The 24,421-nt window shown below is 34.2% G+C and overlaps 1 protein-coding gene across 6 annotated transcripts in view; it reads right to left on the bottom strand.

Annotated features, from left to right (window-relative positions):
* Window positions 1-24,421, bottom strand: part of aralar1 (calcium-binding mitochondrial carrier protein aralar1) — a 321,349-nt gene that overhangs the window by 47,769 nt on the left and 249,159 nt on the right. For all 6 annotated transcript variants that reach the window (XM_081749350.1, XM_081749352.1, XM_081749355.1 and 3 more), the window contains 3 exons: window positions 22,938-23,031; window positions 20,838-20,928; window positions 17,996-18,071 (listed from right to left, as the gene is read on the bottom strand). In XM_081749350.1, coding sequence (XP_081605476.1) covers window positions 17,996-18,071; window positions 20,838-20,928; window positions 22,938-23,031 — 261 coding nt within the window. The remainder of the gene's footprint in view (window positions 1-17,995; window positions 18,072-20,837; window positions 20,929-22,937; window positions 23,032-24,421) is intronic.

Here is a 24,421-nt window from a genome sequence, read left to right as displayed (position 1 = left end):
TGAAAGTTGTGCTTCACTTTATATAGCGATAAATTATTAGCAGATCAGCATATGTGTCAGTACCTCAGCGGCAAATCAATCTTGTTTATGATCATTTAAAAGTAACACGGAACAAACAGTAGACGTTCGATTGGAATAAAAACAGCATGGAATGGGGCACATGGTCACTTAATCATAAACCATGGACATTACCATACGATAATTTTGAATTCTCAGGTATACAGGGGTGCCCACAAGGGGGGGGGGCTATGACGCAAACTGCGTCATTGAAATATTTGGGGGGGGGTTAAAATCTATATAAATATGTTTGAGGGGGTGTAAAAATTAATCGAAAAAGATTTTTTTTTTCATGGAAGAATACCTACGGATAGATAATTGAGGGGGGGTACGTCATGGACATGAGGGGGGGGGGCACCACTGAGGTGTATGTAGAAAAAAAAATCTAAAATGTGGATTGCCTCTGAACAAATGAAAATAATATACACGGTGTTACAAAAATGTGGCACAATATTTTGGGGACAGATTCCTCACATCAAAATAATAAGAAGAAAAAAGTACTCAAAGTGGATAGTTTCGGAGTTATAGGGTGCTGAAAACGTGGAACAAGTGAACTTTAGAAGTTCATGCTCCACTACTATGAGATCTATCATAGTCTAGTCGAAATCTATGAGGGTTGGAACTTAAATAGTGGCAACGCTGCTGTGAAAACACTATGCAATGAAATGTACTAGTGGCGCTGATAGCGCACGTTGTTGACATACCTACCTAACCTCCGAGCAAATAGACTCGTCCGTCGCACGTCACTGGCAGGCGCACAAGCGAGGGAAGCACAGTCACTTGTGAGCGAGCGGTCTAACGTAAAGGTGTCATTATGTTTTCGAAACAGGAACAACGGAGCTGGATCAAGATTGAATGTGCCAGAGGTCGTACAGCACGACAGTGTCATCAAGGGCTTCAAGAGGCGTGTGGGGAATCGGCATTACCGTACAGAACAGTGGCACGGTGGGTAAAAGCCTTCAACGAAGGTCGACTGAATGTGGCAGACATGCATCGGGCAGGTCGTCCTAGCGTCTCTGAAGAAGAAGTGCAAGCTGTTGCCACGTTAGTGGACAGTGATCGAAGCCTGACTATTCGTGAGTTCGCCCTTAGCGCATACGACTGTGCTTCGTATCTTGAAGGAACGCCTGCGCATGCGCAAAATTGCATCACGATGGGTTCCTTTACATTAGACCTCTCGCTCACAAGTGACTGTGCTTCCCTCACTTGTGCGCCTGCCGGTGACATGCGACGGGCGAGTCTATTTGCTGGGAGGTTAGGTAGGTATGTCAACAACGTGCGCTATCAGCTCCACTAGTACATTTCATTGCATAGTGTCTCCACAGCAGTGTTGCCACTATTTAAGTTCCAACCCTCGTAAATCTGACATCACTGAGGAACTAGTACGTGAACTATCCAAATATCCATCTTTCAGAATGCTCCAGTACTTGCACACTAATTTTTAAAGAGGTATCAGTACTCTCAAACAGCCTCTCTAAAAATGATTGTGCACGTACCAGAGGTTCTGAAAGATGGATATTTGGATAGTTCACATACTAGTTCCTCAGTGATGTCTTGACCCGACTACGATCGGTCCTATAGTAATGGAACTATGTGTGGACCTTTAAAGTTCATTTTTCACGTTTTCGGTATCCTGTAACTACGAAACTATGCATTTCCGACCAGAAGTCCATATGAACTTTTTTTTTTCTTTCTTATTTTGATGTGAGCAATCAATTTCCAAAATGTTGTGACAAATTTTGTAACACCTGTATATAATTTTCCACTCTTACATGCTGAAAGTAATTTGATGAAATGTTTGGCGACGTATGATGAAAATTGTAGCGAACGTTCTGCATTAAGCTATTGTGCCAGCAATTAATTCTCCCATTGATTCAAGACTTAGTCGCACTGTATTGTATGAAGCTTACATAAGCACGCGGGCGATCCCATGTTTTTAGATACAACAGCCATCGTTAGCTTAATGATTTAAAAATACATGAATGTGCACAGAAACCTCACACAATAAATACTAAGCTTATTAGAAAAAAAGTGGAAGCAACTTCAGATATAACAAACGATGCAAGAAAAGAGGGAAATTTAACTTAAAATGCACGTTCCAAAAGAAAAGGAAAGCACTTAAAACAATCAAGAATTGAATTCTTTACATTAATTCATTGTCATTGGCAAGAAAAAAAATACTTTCACTACCTACCGATTTTATTAAATATAAAAAGACAAATCAACATATAGTTTTAGCAACTAATTACTAGTGGGTACGTACTAAGCAAAGTACAAAAAATCATGCACAAGTATATACACCTTTGTTTTATAAAAGAATGATCATCCACATATTTTAACTCTGTTGCCCTTTACCCATAGTCGGAAATAAAATACTTAAAAATACAAAAATCTGCGTTGAAACAAGAGCGAGAGAGAGACAGAAAAAAAAACTAAAATCAGAATATCCAGCATTCCATTAAACTACCTATCTTCGGCCGAATCCAAATTCATACTCCTCTCCACAAAATTCATTGTCTACTGATGAATTGAAATCTTTGTTTTAAATATTTAAATACAGTGCAGAAAGCATCAGCACCATCGATGAAATGAAATATGAATTTGGATGCGGCAGAACGGAAATTCTTTCGAGCAAGACTGTGCTTACATCAGAAAATAAATTTGTGCTTGTATGAATGGACAGTGCAATCAGGAAACAAACGTAAATGTACTGTACATATTAACTTCATTTTAAACTTGTATGTTAAATTTCATATTATAGACAAGCCAACATTACATTTTATAGACAAAAAGTCTACTGCTGTTTACAGAAGAATGAATCTCTGCGTACATCATCCAATTTTCAAATTGAGTTACTAAACGCACCAACAAAAATTTGCAAGATAACCTAATTTAACTATAGAATTGGTAGTTAAGTTCCAATTGTTAGTGAGATCTTAATTTCAGTTCAGTACAGAATTTAGATATGTATTTTATGAAGTAAAACAATATTATAACATCTTTTAAGAACCAGGTTGATTTGGTAATGATTTCTACAATTTATGCTTTTGTCTTAATGTTATACCTATTAGGCTTATGGAGATTTGATCTCCAAGGAAATCAATATCGAATCAAGTGAAATTAGTAACACAGGGTGAGCAGAAGAAACGCATGTTTCTTAAACCACTAGTACTCGCGACGATTTTGAGCGACCGTTGACAGACAGCTCAGACAATGTAGTTTAAATTGCTATGGAGCGTTAGAGCAGTTTTATATATTAAGATAACCATCCGAATTAAAATGGGCTTCAGCACTCATGAATACTGGAACATTTGCATCTTTCGTAAGAATAGCGTCCATTATGCCACAAAATTCTTTGCACTGCACAAAACCCGTTTCACTTAGCTGATGGACAATCATCATTTTGTACGAGTGAAATTTGAGATCATTATGTAAGATGCGATGAAGCGAACGACGTGACATACCCATCAATACAATCTGTCGCGTAGTGGATCGTTTCGAACTAACAAGAACTGCCCTTTTCACTCTGTCTACGTTTCCCGGAGTTCGAACTGAACGAGGAAGACCAGCTGCTTTCTTTTTCATCACAGATCCAGTACTTCTGAACGCTGTATCCGTCGGAGTAGATGTTTCGATCTGGGACTGTACCTCGACATTAAACTTTCGACACAAAAGACGTTGAACCGTGACCACAGAATCATTGTTTCTAAAGAATTGTTCAACCGCAAACACACGATGTTATACACTTCAACGCTCCATAGCGAGTTAAATTGCACTGTCTGAGCAGTATGCCAACGGTCGCTCAAAATCAATACCCTACTAGTCGCCGAGTACTAGCGGTTAAAAAAAAAAAAAAAAAAAAAAAAAAAAAGCATGCGTTTTCTCTGCTTCACCCTGTATTAAATTTAAATTTACTAATCAAGGTCAATATGAACACATAAGCACGTATTTAATATTTGACGAATTTAGTTTAATAACGATTCCTTGAAGAAATTTGTAATTTTAACGAAATATAAAAAGAAATGCTTAAGTGTCTGCCTTTACAAGAACATACAAAACAGAGGGAAAGTGGGGGGTTTAGGATAAAACAAACCTTGAATATTTAGAAAAAAGCGACGAGCAAATCAAGCAGAACATCAAGTAGATTTTCTTATTATAATTTCTTACCAAGGCAGAACACCAGAAAACAGACGCAGCATAAAGAAAAAGGAAAAAAACAGGGTCCTAGAGAAGATGACTTCTATACCTCAACTATATTGCACTGTCACAAATGTGGGTTGATGCTGATGGAGGCATACATACAACTAAGTGTATACTCAATCCTCGTCCAGAATAAATCATAGTAATAATAATAATAAATATGAAAACGCCTCTAGCTACCTCATAACTAATTGCCGAAATGATAAGCACCTGACACTATTTACCAGAATGGTTGGAAAAATAAGAAACTAAAGTTCACATTAGCCTAACTACAAACAAATCTTAAGAGTGTTCGTATCTTCCTCTCACTTGGTCCTTCGTTTCACATAATCTCTTTTTGCTATAATGAATCCAAACATCAAACGGTATTTCCACTCATCAGCATCATTTTATTTCATAGAAACGATTACATTTTTCGAAGCAAACAATAAAGCATAATAATAATCTCCATTTTTATTTATAGTGACCTAGTATTTATATAGTATTATGTAACCAAAGTTACTAGTTCTTTAGACCAATGATGGGCCATGGTGTCCTGTATGTTTCATCCGGTCTGCGAAGAGATTTATAAAACATTTTTTTTTTTTTTTTTAATTCTACGAGTAATAGGAAGAGTGTAGCTGGCTATGATGATACACTTGAATCGAGACTTGACTTATAACTGTGAAAATATTTTGAAAATGAAATGAAATGAAATCTTTGAGTTTAACGTTCCACGATCATGCCTGTTAGGCTAAGGGAGACAATGATTAAAGCAAGTAAATGATAATGGGAACAAGCACATAGCCAAGGGGTGGGTCCGGGGGATCCGGAACCCCCCCCCCTTCGAACTAGAAATGAAAAAAATAAGGAAGGATGAAACAAAAAGAAACGAAAGAAAGAAGAATCCGTGTTAAATATATATATAAAGCTACAGCAAGCGTTTGATTACTTTTCTCATGAGAACCTTTGTGTTGAGGAAACGAGGAAGGGGGGGGGGGAAGCAAGTTAAAAATGGATATTATTTTAACGGAGCATTCCGAATTCCATCTAGCTCCATTCAAATTCTATGGGATAAAAATGACGATTGATAAACCGGTTCGATCAGATAGACTCTCAGTTAGAGCTTAAGAAACGCCCACAGTCACCTATAATATTAACCTGGCAACGTACAGTAATTTCAATTACACTTGTTAAAAAATTTTCAATTTCGCAGCAACACGAATCTATTTTATAGGATGTCTTTACCATTTAAAAATATATCGTTGCTATCCTTGACGGCATTAAGCGAAGATAAGAAAAAAAGAAGAAAGAAGACAAGAAAAACCGAATTCGAATGACCTCGGAAGACTTAATACTTTTTTTTATATTCTTTTACTCGAGATTTCTTCATAGTTTGTTATTAAAATACTTACTAACATACCCGCATTTTATTGTCCTAACAAACCAATATAGGTATGTTGCCAGTAAAATAGTTTAGATTGATCGAATCCCTGGTGTGTAACCACAGTATTTCATGTCACCCCCCTCCCCCCATTACGAAATCCTGGCTAAATGAACCAATATATGTTGCCAGTGAAAAAGTTTAGAATGATCGAGCACCTGGTGTGATAACCATAGTATTTTGTCACGGACCCTCCCCCCTATTACGAAACCCTGGCTATGTGCCTGATGGGAAAATTGGTAAATGAGAAAGTGGGAGGAAACGGGAGTACCCCAAGAAAACCCACAAACACTATGTTGTCTACTACAAACTTACTTGGCTAAGTATCGAACCGTGGACCCCACGCACTTAAGGTAAGCACTCTACCACTGAACTACTGTGCTCCCCAGTGAAAATATACAGGGTGTTTCAAAATAACACCGACAAAGTTTGGGAGGTGATTCCTGACACCAAAATAATACAAAAAGTATAGACCAACTTGGGTGCACACTCCTATCCGTGTTACTCACCAGGTAGTTGATGAGTACTTCAAATTATATGCCCGTAGCGAAACTCCTCTATAAAAATTGTTGCATGAGTACCTTAGCATTCTGAAATATGGATTTTCGGATAGGGCACATATTAGTTCCTAACTGAAGTCTTGATCCGACAATGGTAGGTCCCATAGTTATGGGCCTATGGGCCTTTAAAGTTTATTTTTTCATGTTTTCGGCAGCCTATAACTCCGAAAGGAAGCATTTGTGCACCCAGTTAGTTTATACTTTTTGTCTTATCTTGGTGTCAGGAATCACCTCCCAAACGTTGTCGGTGTTGTTTTGAAACACCCTTACGATGGTAAAAATGTTTGTGGTCTCAGATATTTAGCGACGAAAGCTAGAGGGCTTTTGCCATCTATTTAGAAGAATTCTTCGACCAACAGCAAGCAGTAGTAAGAAAGACAGGAAGTGGTGGTCTGTCTTCTCACTTTGCTGCATTCGTATTAGATTGTTCGTAACACGTTTTCGCAATTTAGGAAAGTAGACAGTGAAAATCATAGTTTTAAAGCCGAATGAGAATTCGATTATTTGTTCATTCTTCATAAGGCCTCATTGTCTCCAAATGTTGTCCAGGAAACTCAGTAATAGAGCAATCAAACTCTGGTGCAGCGTTTCCCAACCTTTTTCAACTTGCGGCACACTGCGGGTGTTACTTGGATTCTCGCGGCACACTTATAGATATTATTTTTTGTAAATATAAAACACAGTGGTATTTTTTCTATTATTGATCTCCTCACAGAGGAGAAAGCTCTATTACTGGTTTTTCCCCCGTGGTAAATCATTATGCTTATTTTTCATTTTAATTTAAAAATAGAAAACAATTGCAATGAAATATTGGACTCAGGATTTTAAAAATGCGCTTTCTTTTTAAAACTGTATCCAACCTTAGATCACTAAATAACGAACGAAGAAACAAATCTCTTATACTTTTAAAACACAAACGTAAATATTTTTTGTCGAAAAAATTGAATGATATTTTAAATTTTCAAGTTACGAAATAGTCTGCAACAATAAAGAAGCATTAATGGTCATAACAATGACAGCAAATACTTTTTTTCAATATTAGAAATATATAGAACAGTAACCCGGTATGAAACTTAAAATTGTAGATTCATAGTAGAGGTTCATAGTAATGGGAAATAAAAATAAAAATTTTCCCTACGTTTTGCAATTTGATTGCTATAAAATTAATAATTTTGTTTCGATTCCTCGCGGCACACCAGCGGCCCATTCACGGCACACCGGTTGGGAAACGCTGCTCTGGTGCAAGATGTCTTAAAAGTCTTGGACAAACCTAAAATCCTGTAACTTACCAAGTACAGCCAAAAAATTGTTACGCAGACGCAGCTTTATATTTTTTATTTTATATACAATGGTCAGAAAAGGAATCTCGTGTGTGTAGGTGGAATTATGTGGTTCTACGATGGCGTCGACTCAGAAGATAGCCACTGTTCGTAGAGTTAAAATCTTGTGTTTTGGTGCAGAAGATTGCAAACAACAATAAAACAATTTCCAAGAGAAAGAAACAAAAACATTCAGAGATAGTATAGAAGTTCAAGGCAATGGAAACTGGAAAATAAAAGCCAGGACACACAGGTTGGTAGATGAGGACTGCAACATCAGGAATGCATCTTGTGAATTAATGCTTACCAGGTTAAATGGTGATAAGACGCTTGTCTCTCATTATTTCTTGATTATTACTTTGACAAAAATGGCCCGCAAGGTCGCCAAGGTTTATGCCATATGATTACTGGTTGTGGAGGAGCGTCAAAAGCAGATATATGCACAGAAACCGGTAGTTCTGGATGATCTCAAGTGATGTGATTTGCAACATTCCGAATAACCACAATCAGAACGTGTTTTCATATTTAGATGAAAACTGCTAGAATGTCTGGACACGAATGGTGCCCAGCTGGAATTCTGGTGATAAACCCAACCACTCTAACGTAAAATTCAAAGTTTTCAAAGTAACAAAGGGTCTACCCGTTTTGCCATAAAGACCAGACTCTGTTACGTGATCAGGTCAAAAGTCACGTTATGTGCTAAATCGATTCTGGAGATTCCAAATCTAGATATGAGATACTTCAAGCACGAAACTTGCGCGTGAAGCGCCCTGAGTAATTCGAAAAAGATGCATATACTTTGTCATTACTATTGATTTTACTCGAACGACTTTTCACAATGTTCTATCCATATTTACCTTACGTGTTTACTTCGTTTTTAACCTCTTCATTACGCCTTTGCAATAAGCTTTCAATTAGCCACCTCCTTACTAGAGCGTTTGAGACATGTGGACGACTTCATTTTTTCATTGATTTTCCATTGACATCAATGTTTTATATATTATTATACAATCTACTTCCATCATGTATAAAAAAATCAGGTCTCTATCAATAGCTTTAGATCCAAACTTAAAAGGTACTTGATAGAACATTGCTTTTACTCGGTTGAAGAATATGTAGAAAATAATTCGTATACGTAAAATTAAATGTATAGTAAGTAAATTAGTGAAACCATAAGAATCTATATGTAATAATAGTATGTATGTTTATGTATACTGGTATATATATAAATGACATGTCCAATTTCGTTGTATGACGATGAACGGATGCAATAAATTATGATTATAACTATGTTCCATCCATTTACGGACAATTTTCTTTTGGAATATAAAATCTACATGGTCTCTTCTACATTTGAGCTGAATTTCAGCTATCTCCCCCAAAGTCTGTTCACATCATTGCAACCGATTAGGCCCTTTTGTTTAGTTTAAATATACCTCGCACTTGGAACGTTACAGGATTTTAGATTCCCGCAGGAATTTTAACCCTGTCTATTTAATCTATTCTTCAAAACTATTGTTCACTTTCAGCACTCATATATAAATCGAGACATGAACATACAATTTTCTTACGATTTTCACCTCTTTTTTTCATTATTAAATATATAAATTATTCTAATCATAAAATGTAATGTACGAGGTCAAAATTATTAAGCTCCAAGATTTAAAAAGAAAATGAGACAAAATGTGTCTGATTTCTAGAAAACTTAAGTACTGATACATACTCCCTTTAATAACCCACTCCTCAACTATTGAAATCCTCGTATCCTATCACAATATGCTTCACGAAACAGGTTAGCGCCTTAAGGCACGATTGTTTTGTTTCATAATATGTACACTGTTAGTTCTAAGCCGCTAAATTGTGATGTTTTCATCAGTTATTTGGGGAAAATCTCAAAACTTGTGAATATGATGATTTTCCACTATGTAATAACTCGTAATAAGAATAAATATTGAATAACCATTACTTTATTGCATGCTTAATACGAATAAATCTACATCGAAAAGAGCTTTGTAATACATAGATAAATATTTTCTTTTAAAATACGTGAGTAGGCAACATACGAAACACTCTTAGGAAAGTACGGTTTAAAAGAAGCTGTTCAAAGCCAAATTTAAGCACACATATATTAAATGTTGCATGCACAAAAATATTTGCAGGAATAGGTGATAAGAAACCTCCCTTCTACTACATGAAGCAGAAGAAAACAATATTACAATTTATCTTTAGATATACTAAAATTAAATTACGATACTCTAACACTAACTACAACTGAACAAAAAGATTCAACAGGAATCAATGTAACTAGAACTAAATTAATAAGAATAAATTAACCAGTAGGATTTCGCTTTGTTCAATCTACATTACTGTTCCCAATATAATAAACAACCTTCGTTAACACGAGACAAGACTTTGTTTCCCTAAATATTTAATTTAATTCCCAAATAAACTTAATTAAATTTTCATAAGACTTAACCCTCATACGAACCTATTTCAAGTTTATAAGATTTTCCTTTAACTTCCAGAAGTTAATCTAATTCCCACAAGACTAGCTCACAGTCCCGTAACAGAAAATTTAAGTATAATCTTAAAATTCTATAAAATTTTCTTAAATTCTCTCAAAAACATTTAATCAATATCCTGTAATGCTTTTCAAACGTGTTAATAAGTTGATCATTATAGAATCTTAAATATGTGTACGAATTTAATTTTAAAAAATGAAATTTTTAAGTTTTACGTCCCACGATTATGCTGGCTAGGCTAAAGGAGACGCTGATGATGAGAAATGAATGAAATGATGGAATGAAGAAAGTGGGAGAACCTCGAAAAAACCCACGCATACGGTGTTTGCCCGCCACAAAGCTCACTTGGTGCGAGCTGGGATCGAACCAAGGACCCCACGCGCAAGAGGTGAACGCTCTACCACTGAGCTACCGCGGCCCACGGATTTAATCAAATTCCCATAAACACTTTCCCAAACTTTCCACGAACATTTTAATCAATCTTGTAAAATTATCAATTCCCATCCATACATTATATCAAGTAGTGTAATTTCTCCTTTTGCCCCAGAGAGGGGAGAAATTGTCTACCAACGTAAGAGTTTCACATTTTTAATATATTAGCATACAATTTATTTAAAAAAGCACGTGTTTCTTAAATTTAAGGGGGAGCCCACTGTCTTTCCAAATTAAGCCCCTGATTATATATATTTAAAAAAATGGTTACCGTTCCCAGTCCTTGCACAAAGCCATATTTCACGTATGCTGATATTTTAAGTTATTATCTTCTTTAGCATTGTACTATTCAAGTAATTTTGTATTGCGCTTTCGTAATATTATTCTTCGACTTTTTAATATCATTCGTATTTTGACTTTTTTCTTTCTTTTTCTAGTGCATAAAACAAGGAATTCTTAAGATAGAACTTATTTTTAGAATAAGTGAAATGTGGATGAAAAATGGTTAACTAATAACCGCGGTAAAATTAATATGTTCACACATAGTTTACTTTAAATTTTGAGAACCTACTTTTTTTTCTATCTTCATTCATTTCCATCACGATTTTTCAAGTTTCCTTACGAATCCATAACCATATAACCAAATCCCCTCCCTTATGAATTAACATAAAACGACCTTAACTCCACCCCACCCCCCTCAATGAATTAACACAGAATGACGTTAATTTCATATAAAACTTTTTTAAAAATTACTACGAAACTTAATTAAATTCCCGATAACACTTGACTTCTCATACCAATTTAATTAAAACGTTATGATTTTCTTAAATTTTCCACGAGACCTTTCAAATGTCCATAATAACGTAACAGCAATTCTATAAGATTTTCCTAATACGAGAACTGAATTATATTCGCACAAAAACATTTAAGTTCACATGATTTGAAGAAAAAAAGTCATTAAAAGTACATTTAAATTCTCATACGCGATGAGCAGTGGGTGTTCTACATGCTAAAGATTTTTTTCCCATGGAAAATCACAACTTTCCTTACTGTATTACTTACAATCATATTTAGTAAGCAATAGTGTTAAAATGCTTACACGAGAATGCGATAGAAAAGATGTGCAACATGCAAAGAGCACAAAGTACTCCGTTTGGCGCTTGAAATGGCAGTTTTAATTTCTTTAAGAGAAAAGATTAGCAATATACACAAATAAAGATAATTGTTTGGAGACAGCAATTTTCCTTAGGTAATGATGTAATTTATTTTAGGTTTCGACGTCATAGTCTTGTTTCAGTTTTCGTACAATGTTCAGCAATACCAATTTATTTACATATTAAATATTAAAATGTTTATATTCTCAATTATATTATTATTATTATTATTATTATATTATTATTAATAATAATAATAATAATAATAATAATAATAACACCACGAGTTGTTAAATAAGTATTTCGCTGGCTAGAGTTTAATGTCCCTTTCAGCATCAAGGCTGTATGAGATATGGACCTACGGTTTAGCTGGAATTCGAATCATATTAACTAACAATGGGAACAAAGCAAGATCTCCCGTGCCAAACACTCACCATATAACCATAGGAGGGATATTTTCTTGCTGATAAGGCAATTAGACTCTTAACCCAAGATTTTATTTCTCATGAAAACTACATTCGGGTCATTCCACGTCACTTCAGCTAGGGGCTGACACCCACCTGCCTGAGAATGGAATAAAAATTCATGTGTACTTATGTAGTTTGTGATGCTGAATCCAAAATTGCAAACCGTTTGAAAATCGGTCCATTGGTTCTGGACTTATGGACGTTTGAAATTAAAGCCTGTAACACGAGAGCGAAGAACACATTGAAAAGAGGGTGTAACTTTCTCCAAAGTTAACGTAGAAACATGAGCTTTGTTTGTTTGCTTCCTCTATAAGTGTACTTCACAGATACATAAAAGTATTCCTGCGATTGTAGAAGGAAAAGAGAAAGCCATCAGTACGTTAAAAAAAACTGCAGATAAAATACGCGTAACATTGTAATTGCAATAACTCATCAGTCCCTATCACAATTTGCATGAAATTTTGTGTGAAGAACCGTAGCAACATATCCATTCAATAGAGTATATATAAAGTGATAGGCAATGCATAAGAACCGTAAAAAAATAAATTTTGTGATGAGTTGAATGTTTTATTTCAGAGCTTGTGACATGTGAAGTATCCAGCTATGAAAATAATATTGACGTAAACTAAAGAAATAAAAACACTGTTAGAGTATACACAGTTGAAAATCTACTTTTGTATATATACTCTCCACTGTTCTCACTAAATTGCTTGAAATAAATTGCTTACAGTTTGTATGTTGGTTCTGTGGCCGTGATTATATCTACTTGACAGAGAACATTCGTGAAAGGCACCAAACAAGTGACTGTATTCTGTGGCCAGTAAAATGATGCAGAAGGACCATGAGGGTGCATGAACATAACGGCAGCATCTCCTTCTTCTGAGAACACTTCGATTATTAGCCCAATGTATCACTTGTTGTACTTGCACGCTATATAGTTATGTACTGGTAATGTTTTGCACGGTATTTGAGTTAGTGACACATCCCTTGAAAATCTGGTTGACATAATTCCTTGTCCACACTCACGAATTTAGCACTAATCTTCAGTTGTCCAGCTGGCTAGAAACAATGGAAACTTCTCGTACCTGGGACTATCTTTGCAGCCAAAAACCTGTGTGTTAACTGTTCTAGAACAGTTAGCCAGAATAAAACCGAATGCCACCAACGAAGTCTCTGTAGTGGAGGTTTGCTCTAGTTACAGTTCATTTTATGGTACCATCAATACCACTACAGGGTGACTTGCCATGGCTCGTTGCGAAAAATAACTACCGGGCTTTTAATTGAAAATCGGCTTCATGATGACACAAATTCAAGAAGGATTTACAGTTCTTATATTGTGATTCACAACCGTCAGTAAAATACTCAATTTCTGTCAGTTGTGGGATGTTGCTTTTTATGAAACTTGTCAAAAGTTGCTGTGTTGCATATACCATTGAGACATCGTAATCAAAATCGTCACTTAAAATACAAAAATTCCTATGTTGCAGAACGCCATCTTCTTTGAAATAAAGAACACAAGCATGCAGTGTGCAACAGCCATTGGTCTAGCGGAATCTCTGGGCTTCATCTTGAACGACAAATGAATAATTTTCACTGAAGTCCATCAGTATCAATACTTCATTGTCTGGTAAACACTCCTTTCTAGATTTTAGGTAAGAAGATTGCTGCTTTGCTATGTATACATGTGGAATAAGCTTTTTTTTTTTTTTTTTTGTAAGTGGTAGTTTTAATCAGTTCCTCCAGTGATAAAGTCTGCATTACCAAGGACGAACATTCTCGAATGTTCCAGACCAAGGACGAACATTCTAGAATGTTCAAGACAAAGGAAGAACATTCTAGATAGTTCCAGACAACGTAAATACACATTCTATCTACAGAACTTCAGATAAACGTTATACTCGAATATTCCAGAAAACAGTCAATCTCGAATGTTACATATAGTGCCCCCGCGTAGCGTAGTCGCTAACGCTCTCGCCTTCGGTGTGAGCGGTCCCGGGTTCGATTCCCGGTGGGGGCACTCGGTCGAAAAAGTGTTACAGCCTTTTCAGGCCCGCCACCCTGAATGAGGTTTTCCTGGGTTTTCTTCATTCACACCAGGGTATTATTAGGGTGGTACCTAACTTATAGGTCCCAGGCCGCTTCCTTCCTTCCCTTTCCCCGGATAGTGTGCTCGCCGAGGGACGTCATCCCTCAAACGTGACGGGCTAAATGGCCTTAGATGCCGGAAGCCCAGAAATCTAAATCCTAAATCGAATGTTACATAGAGTCTAACAAAATTCTGTTTAATCAGATAAAGAAGAAAGACAAAAAACGAAGTCACCAAATGTAATAGTGTAATAGTCACCAATCCCTTGAGGAGATATTTATAGGATGCTTGTGTTGATACCAGTTATAGGATAATTCTAGCCTAGCAGAATATTTTCAACTCATGGTATATTTTCAACTGATCACAAATTTATTATTCTTTTATGGTTCTTATGAATTGCCCATCACCATTTTTCACTACTGAATGAGTATGTTGCTATGGTTCTTCATACAAAATTTCATGCAAATTGATATGGGGGCTGATGAGTTCTTGCAATTACAATGTTAGGTTTTTTACCTGTAGTTTTTTTTTTTTTTTAACTTACTGATGATTTTCTCTTTTCCTTCTAACGTTGCGAGAATAACTTTTACGTATCTATAAAGTACATTTATAGAGGAAATAAACAAAACAAAGTTCATGTTTCTACGTTAATTTTGAAGAAAGTTACACTCTCTTTTCAATGTGCTCTTCGCTCTCACGAGTACTATTTCTCAAGTTACAGGCTTCAATTTCAAAGGTCCATAAGTACAGAACCAATGAACCGATTGACAGACGGTTTGCAGTTTTGGATTCAGCATCACATACTACATAAGTACATGAATTTTCATTCTACTCTGAGACAGATGGGTGTCAAATGAGGCAAATCCTCGTTGAACTGACGTGGAATGACCCATTACTACAAAGTTCACTTAGTAAAACTGTGTTTTGCCTTCCTTCAAACTGCCTAGCACCTGGCGCTCGCCTTCGGTGAACATGGTATCGGGTTCGATTCCAGGTGGGAAAGTAAGAACGCATCACAGTGGTTCGGATTCCACTTTAAACTTTAGATCCAGGTCTCACAGCCTCGGTGCTAAAAAGAAACGCTAACTACAAACAAAAAATCAAACGAAACTATTATGTTATCCCAGGAAGATTGTCAAAAATTCTTCGATATTTGTTTTTACAACTCGGACATATTTCAACTTATGCAAATATTTCGTCGTTCTGGACAGAACATATGGCTATATTCACTTGTTCACTAAATCACAGGAAAATGTAACGTTTAACATGCATTATGAATGACGTCAAACAGCGTACAGAAAGTTGCTGTCTCCAAACAATTGTAAATAAAGGATGAGATCGAGAGAAAGGTACGAAACGCTACTGCAAAAAACCTTCATGCTTAATGGAAAACATGCTATGGTATATTACAAATATCTATATGACTCACATACAAAAACTACACATATTACTGAAATTATTAGAGTATTTTACATAAAACTTTCCGTGTTTACTCAAGACTGTCAGGTAAAATTACAATCATTAATTCAGTTCTTCGATATAACATCCACTTACAAGATGTCCGAAAAGTCTCTCAGTAATAATTTTTATAACTTTTCAACTAAACTTTTAAATCTCTTTATATATATAGTGGAACTTTGAATTAAAAAAAAAAAAAAAAATATCGAGTGCAACCTCAAAATATGAATCTCACAAATACTATTTTCAAGTTTTTATTATTATTATATTTTTTTTATTATTATATAATGACATGAGACTGGATGGTCCCAGATTCAAGTGACGGTGAAGCCACAATTTTCGGTATTGAGTAGTACGGCGGAGTAACTGGGGAGCTATTTGAACTAAAGAGGTAGTGAAATCCGCTCTACGTACGCAGAAATAATGGAACTAGATGCGCTCACACATGAACTAAATGGCCACCTATAGCCCTTCATAATCTATGTACGCCACGAGCATTAGCTTTTTTAAAAAAGTCACTGTTAGATCTTAACTTCTGAACGAATCGTTCAAATGGTTTGAAATGTACGCGTATAACTTGAATCGCTACAACAATGAAAATGATTGCGGAAGTCTTATTGAAAGATTTTGTTACAATAAATAACTCAATTGCAACAATAGATCTCTTACGAGACAAAGCTACATTAGAAAAGGAATAAGACTGGAAATGGAATTGGAGAAGAACAACATTATAAACTTCCTGGACATGACTATAGAGAGAAAAGATGGACAATTTACAACAAGATGGTATAGGAAAGAATGTGCGGCAGGTGTTTACTGTCACGAAAGGAGTGATGTGGATTACAGCACCAAAAGAAACTTCATAAGGAAAATGGAGAGAAGAATAGAAGAAATAGATACTGAAGAAGAGGAAAAAGGAGGAGGACATAGAGAAGATCCAGAACTTACTAGAGCAGAACGGGTACAACAAAGAGAAGTTAAGGAAGAACAAAATTGAAGAGGAAAGAATGAAAGGAGAGAAAGTAGAAAGGAGAGAAAGGAAGAGGAAAAGAACAAATGGCACGGGATAGAGAGCATCGGGGAGAAGACAGAAGTACTAAAGAACTTACTTAGAAGAGGTGGTGTGAAGACGTAAAGAAAAGGAGAATTTTGGAAGTGATTAAGAAAGCGAAAAGTAGAACGAAGGAAATATGTGAGAATGATGAAGGTCTAGTGTATAAAGTGACGTGTAAGGATTGTGATATGATATACATAGAAGGAACAGGGAAAAAATTTAAGGAGAGAATTAAAACAACATAAGGATGATGTGAGACTTAAGAGAGAAAATAATGCCATATATAAACATGTTAAAGAAACGGGGCATGATATAGATTGGGAAAGTGTAAAGGATCTAGAAAGGGAGAATAGACCAATGATAAGGAAATGGAAGGAAGCACGAAGGATAAAGAAAGAAAAAAAGTGACAAATTAATGAACTGGACAAGTGGACTGTTAATACATGATCTATGGGATAAATTATTGGAACAAATTGAAGTAAAAGAACAAGATTGAACATATTTATATGTAATTTATATTCATATATTTAATATATATAGTTATATAGAGTTTTATATATTGTTATATTTTATAGTTTATTTTTTATGTTTATATATATATTTTTATATTGCTGTATTTATAATCAGTTGTATGTAGTATAGTCTGTTATTTATATCTAATAGGCATCAAAGGAAGATTAAGAGAAAGTTTTAAGGCAATTGGTCAAGCATAAACAACAGGTGTGTTACAGATGTCTCGAAAAGATAAACACAGGTGGGAGGGTAATTAAGTCAAGGCAGGTGGCCGACAGATGACGCCCGGGGAATTATGACTATTCCCATGCACACAAGGAATTTGAGTACTTTCACTTTTAGTATAAATAACTATGCTCTAAGATATCTCTTTCAGTTAGTGTCTGATGAAGACAACGTTAAGTTGTTGAAACCTTTACACTGTAATTTAGTTTTTAATAAACAAGTGTATATATTCTGGTCAGAAGTGTTTATTATTTCTTTAGTGAGTTCCAGAGTCATGATGGATAGAGTTGCAAGTGATTCAATACGATTTTAAAGAAACAAGGTGACTGAATTTTGATTTTAAAAAAGTTAGAACATTTTACTAGCTGACTTACGATCTGACAAATAATCAGTCACTTAAGTAAGTGCTTTCCGATTATTATTCTTTACTATTGAGTCGTGAGTAAAACACAGGAAAAAAAAAATAATCCCACTGACTTAGGAATAACCACACTGACAAAAAATACTACATGGAAAAGAACTTACCACCTCCCATAGCACCTAGAGCAAACCTGTAGGCGCTTTCTAAAATTTGGATAAACAAGCCTCTTTCTTCAGGACTCTGAAATATAAACAATTGAAAACTATTACTTTAAATTCTACTATACAATTTACAACACACATCTATATAAATTAGAGCAGAAATTAAAAGTAGAAAACACTTTTACAAAATATTTAAATATTTATTTAGAACTGATTTGAAAATTTAAATATTTATTTTTTTAAACTAAATTTTTAGATTATATTATACCTCCTGATACTATAGGATACATAATTTAAAAAGGAATTTTTAATTTTGTACCTTAAGTTAGGTGATTCACTCAACTCCAGATATAGAGTTTTTTAAAAAAAAAATCTGCATCAATCGTTGCATCTTTCCTTAAAGTATGTCTAAAAGAATCATCTGACTTGGGATACAATCTACGAACGTTCTAAATCAAATTACTGACCCAGTAGTATAGGATTTTTCCCCCTATATTTCGATTGAAATGAAATGAAATCTAAGTTTTACGTTCCTCGGTTATGCCAGCTAGGCTAAAAGAGACGGTGATGATGAGAAATGAATGAAATGGTGAAATGAAGAAAGTGAACGGAAACGGGAGAATCCTAAGAAAACCCACGCACATGGTGTTTGTCCTCCACAAAGTTCACTTGGCGCAAGCTGGGATCGAACCCCATGCACCAGAAGTAAACGCTGTACCACTGAGCCACAACGGCCCCTATATTTCGATTCAGTCACTCAGTCATTCTTTTACAGGGGAACGCAATAGCTTTTACAATATGCTCTTATATTGTCATTTTTTGTTTTTGAACAGTGGTAATTACACATTTATATTAAATTTTATTATAATTGCCTATTTTCCAATGACATAGTTGTGTCTTATTTTCAACATATAGTACACCTATAGTCCACATAGTTGGTGCACTAACAGAATTTACTATACCCTATTTTTACTTATATTTCAAGTGTCCTTTCTTATGGTTTGTTCTTAAACAGCATGCCACCATAATCGATACACAGACATTTATTTAAATGACTATGTATAGATTGTAGCCAGGTCAAGCTGTTTTTCCAATCACTACCCAAAAAATAAACTTCAAATTTTTATTTTGTGCAAATCTTTTTTCCTTTTTTTATTTTTTAGATGTTTCTAAACAATAAAAATGTAATAAAACTTTTTCGCCTTATTTTGTTGATATAACTGGTAATAATGATCGCAATTACTATTAAGATTTCTTTTGTCAGTGTTTAGCATTGGATTTTTGCCTTACGAAATAGGCTTCAATCACACTTCTTTCAATATTTAAGGTATTGTAATACGGTGTAAGACTAAATCCTGTACGGAGTGTTTAGTAATTTGTAGATGGTTAGATGGACCTCTATATATTGGAATTGGAAATGGTGAGAATCTACCTTTATTCGATCAGAACACTGATCGCATAATGGATAAAATGAAAATAATTGGAGGTAAGCAGGTTTTTGATATTAATTCCATACTAAGGGGTAGTTTCATCTCTGATTTTATTCTTTTCATTGCAAGTAGAAGTGACAGACACCAATTACCACTTCCGGTTTTAAAAGAGTAAAAACAGTAAGAGACTGTGAGTAAGTAATGTCTTTCTGATATGGATTCAGCATCCGAGGAACAGAATTTATCTTTGATCTTATTCCTCTCCAATATTTATAGATATGCTACTTTAAGTTTGAATATTGAATTCGCATGGTTTCAAAGTCTACCGTAGTTTTTTTTTATTATTATTATTACTACTACTACTACTACAAGAAGAAGAAGAAGAAGAAGAAGAAGAAGAAGAAGAAGAAGAAGAAGAAGAAGAAGAAGAAGAAGAAGAAGAAGAAGAAGAAGAAGAAGAAGAAGAAGAAGTAGTAGTAGTAGTAGTAGTAGTAGTAGTAGTAGTAGTAGTAGTAGTAGTAGTAGTAGTAGTAGTAGTAGTAGTAGTAGTAGTAGTAGTAGTAGTAGTAGTAGTAGTAGTAGTAGTAGTAGTAGTAGTAGTAGTAGTAGTAGTAGTAGTAGTAGTAGTAGTAGTAGTAGTAGTAGTAGTAGTAGTAGTAGTAGTAGTAGTAGTAGTAGTAGTAGTAGTAGTAGTAGTAGTAGTAGTAGTAGTAGTAGTAGTAGTAGTAGTAGTAGTAGTAGTAGTAGTAGTAGTAGTAGTAGTAGTAGTAGTAGTAGTAGTAGTAGTAGTAAATCTTTTTACGTTTTTGTTTTCCTCGTTTCGTTTCATGTAAAGTCTAAGTTCACGTATACTCGTTTACAACACTTGACTGTTGACACATAGAGCAAAAGCGCGGAAATGACTGAATCAAATCAAATAAATATATATATATATATATATATATATATATATATATATATATATATATATATATATATATATATATATATATATATATATATATTTTCCAAAAAAGATTTTAAGTTCATAAAGGAAATGGTGGTATATCTACAACCAACTGGATGTCAACCTACCAACGGTCCGACTGTCAATACAACTGTAAAATTATATTAATTTATAAAATTAAATTCCAGAAGCACTTCTGTAGCCATTTCACACTGGAAATTTCAGGAACTGGCAGTGGGAAGAAAATATCAAAAGAAAGTTGGTCTGAGTTTATATTTAAAAGGCACTCGCTATTCAACTAGTAACTGGACTATGAGATTACCTCCCACTCACCCCTCACCCCCTTCAACAGACCTCACTCTTACTTTGCACGAGCGTTGTTAACGGTTTATTTATGTTCACGAGGTAAGAACTTTCTTCAAGAAAGGATATTCTATAACTACAATACGAAATCTAGTAATATACTTACAGTAACAGCTTTCACTTCAGCTAGCCTTTTCGTTATTTGTTTAAAATACTGTTCTGGAGCTATAGCTTGCAAATCGCTGTACACTATGCGACTGAAAGAAAATAAAAAAAAAATAAACTGTTATGTATATCTACTTAAAAACTGAAATTGACGAATTTTTGATCAAATTATTAAAAATGACGAATGGAAACATTAATTCCGTTAATTGTGTCTGCAAGATTTTTACTGGACAGTTTCGGTCATTTAAGTTGGCGAACAAGCTTAAGTGTCCGAAGACATGCAGTAAAAAATCTTAGACACAATCAACGGAATTGGTGTTTTCATTCGTCGTTTTAAATAATTTGTTATTGTTAAAAATAGATTAGTTTATGAAACAATTCATAATATTGGGGTTGAAAGAGGATGGTGTCAAGCCCTTTAATATTTTTAAAGTAATATTACTACATATTCAATATAGTAACATATTGAACAATATGAAGTGACAGTTCGGGCAACCAAGTAGCCACCACCACTAAAAGCACAAATCAAAATTCTACTGTATTTTTTCTATGTTCTGACACACCTATTTCATATGTTCGGATATGTCTATCTTACATAGAAGTCATGTCTTATTTCGTATCTTCTGACATGATTATCTTAAGTAAAAGTCGTATCTATTTCACATGTTCTGACATGTCTAGCCCATACATAAGTTATGTCTGTCTCACATGTTCTGATATGTTAATTTAATCGACAGTCATATCCAGGAAGTTTTCCAGAAGTCATTAATTTTATGAACCATTTCAAAAGGAAAAAAAAAAAATTCGCTATATTGTTGAGAAGCGGCAAAACAAATTTGCAAATATTAATTTTCTCTAATTCTCAATTTCAGTCAATTTTTTATTATTATTATTTCCTTTCCTAGTCCCAGTTACGGTGATGTGATGATGGTAAGGTCACTTTTGAATTCGTAGCAACTAGTGATCAACAAAAGCACTATATTTATTGAAATTACTACATTTTATACGCACATTTTGAAAAAAAAAAAAAAAAAAAAAAAATATGAAATGAAATCCTTGAATTTACCGTCCTACAATTATGCGCTTTAAGCTATGGGAGACGATGATTAAAGCATGTGAATGATGATGGAAGAACTGGTGGAATGATAAAGGAGGAGGAAACGGGAGTACCCCCGAGAAAACTCACGAACACAATGTTGTCCTCCATAAACTTACTTGACCGAGAATCAAACCAGGGACCCTATACACCAGAGGAAAGCGCTCTAGCACACACATTTTGAACAACAAAAACATCTTACATGCGAGAAAAACAGAAACATACGAGAAAAAAAAAAATATAATAAAGCAATGATACTGGCAACAGGAGGAAAATTACACAAAATGTACAGAAAAAAGAGAAAATGTGACGGGTTTGAATCCAATAGTGTTCACGGTTAAAATTTAAGATCAATAGCTTATAACCTGAAGAGGAAAAAATCAAATATGTGATATGAATTAGAAGGCCCGGAAACTGCTTTTATTCATACCAGACATGTTCCAAATAATAATAATAATAATAATAATAATAATAATAATAATAATAATAATAATAATAATAATAATAATAATAATAATAATAATAATAATAAAATTTTAAAAATCAAAATACACTATGAAACTGTGCACTTACAAGAAATAGTGATGCGTATTTTTTTTTTTTAATGCACGAAACAGATGATAATTGATAACACATATTTAGTACAACTTACTGATGAAACATTTAGTTGAAACCTGTACTGTAGAATTGCAAACGCTTCTCGATTCAACAGACAGAGCATTAAATAAGACCTTTCAGTTGATATCACTTGCATAGTAAATTCAACTTTTCATACGGGCCTGAACACTTAATTCCAAACAAATAAGCACTTTATACTGCTCCTATATATTTAACAATATCCAGTCATGCTGGCCTTCGAAAACTGACAGAATTTTTTCACCTATCTATTTCTTAAATACTTTTCTAAGCACAATGAACCTTTCATAAATCTCTTCTTAGTCTTTTATTCTTTCTCTAATTACTGGTGATAATCTACCAGAACATACTGATACATCGCATACATACCCCGTTTGATGTAGCAAATCACATAATAAGAATAAAATGTCGACTTCTAATGGTGTAATCTGAGACATCATCTGTGCAGACTGAAGAAACTCCTCTGAAATTGAATATAACATGTTAAAATTTCCAAACAAATAATACGAGAAAAAAATATCACCACACAAAAATGCGAAAATATCTGCCTACCCATGATTAATAATATTTTCCCATATGTATTTAAAATTAAAAAAAAAAAAAATATGGTTTCTAACCTTGTAAATCGAAAATATAACTATAATTATGTACAATAAATAAGAAATTAATTAAAATGCCGCAAAGCTTTCTCACGAGGTTTGTTTTTATAGTGCATTAGGCAGATCAAACTCGCAGCTCTCTTGTTGCATGCGGGCCCACAGTACTCACAGTGGTAAGCAAGATAATGTTTAGAAATAGGGGGAAAAAATCTATAATACAATTAATTGGCATAAAAAGAACATTTTATATCTTTCCTGAAGTTTTTGATTACTTCCCTACATTTAGTTTCAATTTCCATAAAACTTACAACACTCATGAGTTTTCTTCAACCAGGTCTAACGTGAGGAAGAAAGGTTTCTTATTGAGGGGAAAGGTTTCTTACTGAGATTACTTTAAAAAGGTAACTAAATACATTTAATAATATAAATGGACATTTCTTGCACAAGATGCACTTACATCTTATTATTCTTGATTTGAGTTGATTTTGAGTTTAACGTCCCGTTCAGCAGCGAGGCTATATGAGTCTTGTTATTCTTGTTTTGTAGCCAAGAGAGATAATGTTGCCAGTCCAGTTTCATCCTATTTACCAAAGAAATGTTCTCCCATTTTTTTTTTTTTTTTTTTTCACTGACATGTAAGAATAATCATTTTTAAGTATTAGAGGATTTAGTGTCCTCAATTCTTTGTATATTGTGCCAATATCTGTTCAAGTTTTCTGGTCAAATATAGTGTTAAGTTTCTTATGGCAGAATAATATTTGCTTTGTATTTCAACATTATGTAAAACCTGAACTTTTTTACTGATCGTTTTTTTTTTTTTTTTTTTTTTTTTTTTTTTTTTTTTTTTTTTTTTTTTTTTAATGAATGTTTTACCAATCCTGAAATTGATGTGTTCTTTAACTTCCTGATATACCCTTAATTCTATTCCGTACGTTGTTTACTGTCATTCCTATATAATTCCCTACGCACTGACGTATGACTTCGTACACTCCCGAATCTATGTCCTTCACGTAATAGCTTTTCTAATCTGTCTATATTTCTTAAAAACTAAACCGAAGATTACGTGTGCGTAAGGAAATAGAAGTTACATAAAACAGTTTTCTTACTCAAGCACAATTTACATTACATCCAACATTTTAGATGCTCTTGACTACACTTTAAATTATATATTTGTGAGATACGTAAAAAAAGCCACTTTCCTATCTTCATTTTGTTCATTGTTGTAGGCTAATAAAATTTCAAATCGATTATTAC

The sequence above is a fragment of the Thermobia domestica genome, chromosome 2 (genome assembly GCF_964235325.1).
Source record: "Thermobia domestica chromosome 2, izTheDome1.hap1.1, whole genome shotgun sequence".
NCBI classification, from domain to species: domain Eukaryota; kingdom Metazoa; phylum Arthropoda; class Insecta; order Zygentoma; family Lepismatidae; genus Thermobia; species Thermobia domestica.
The sequence above is the reverse complement of the archived record's forward strand: the minus strand, read 5'-3'. Positions and strand labels throughout refer to the sequence as shown.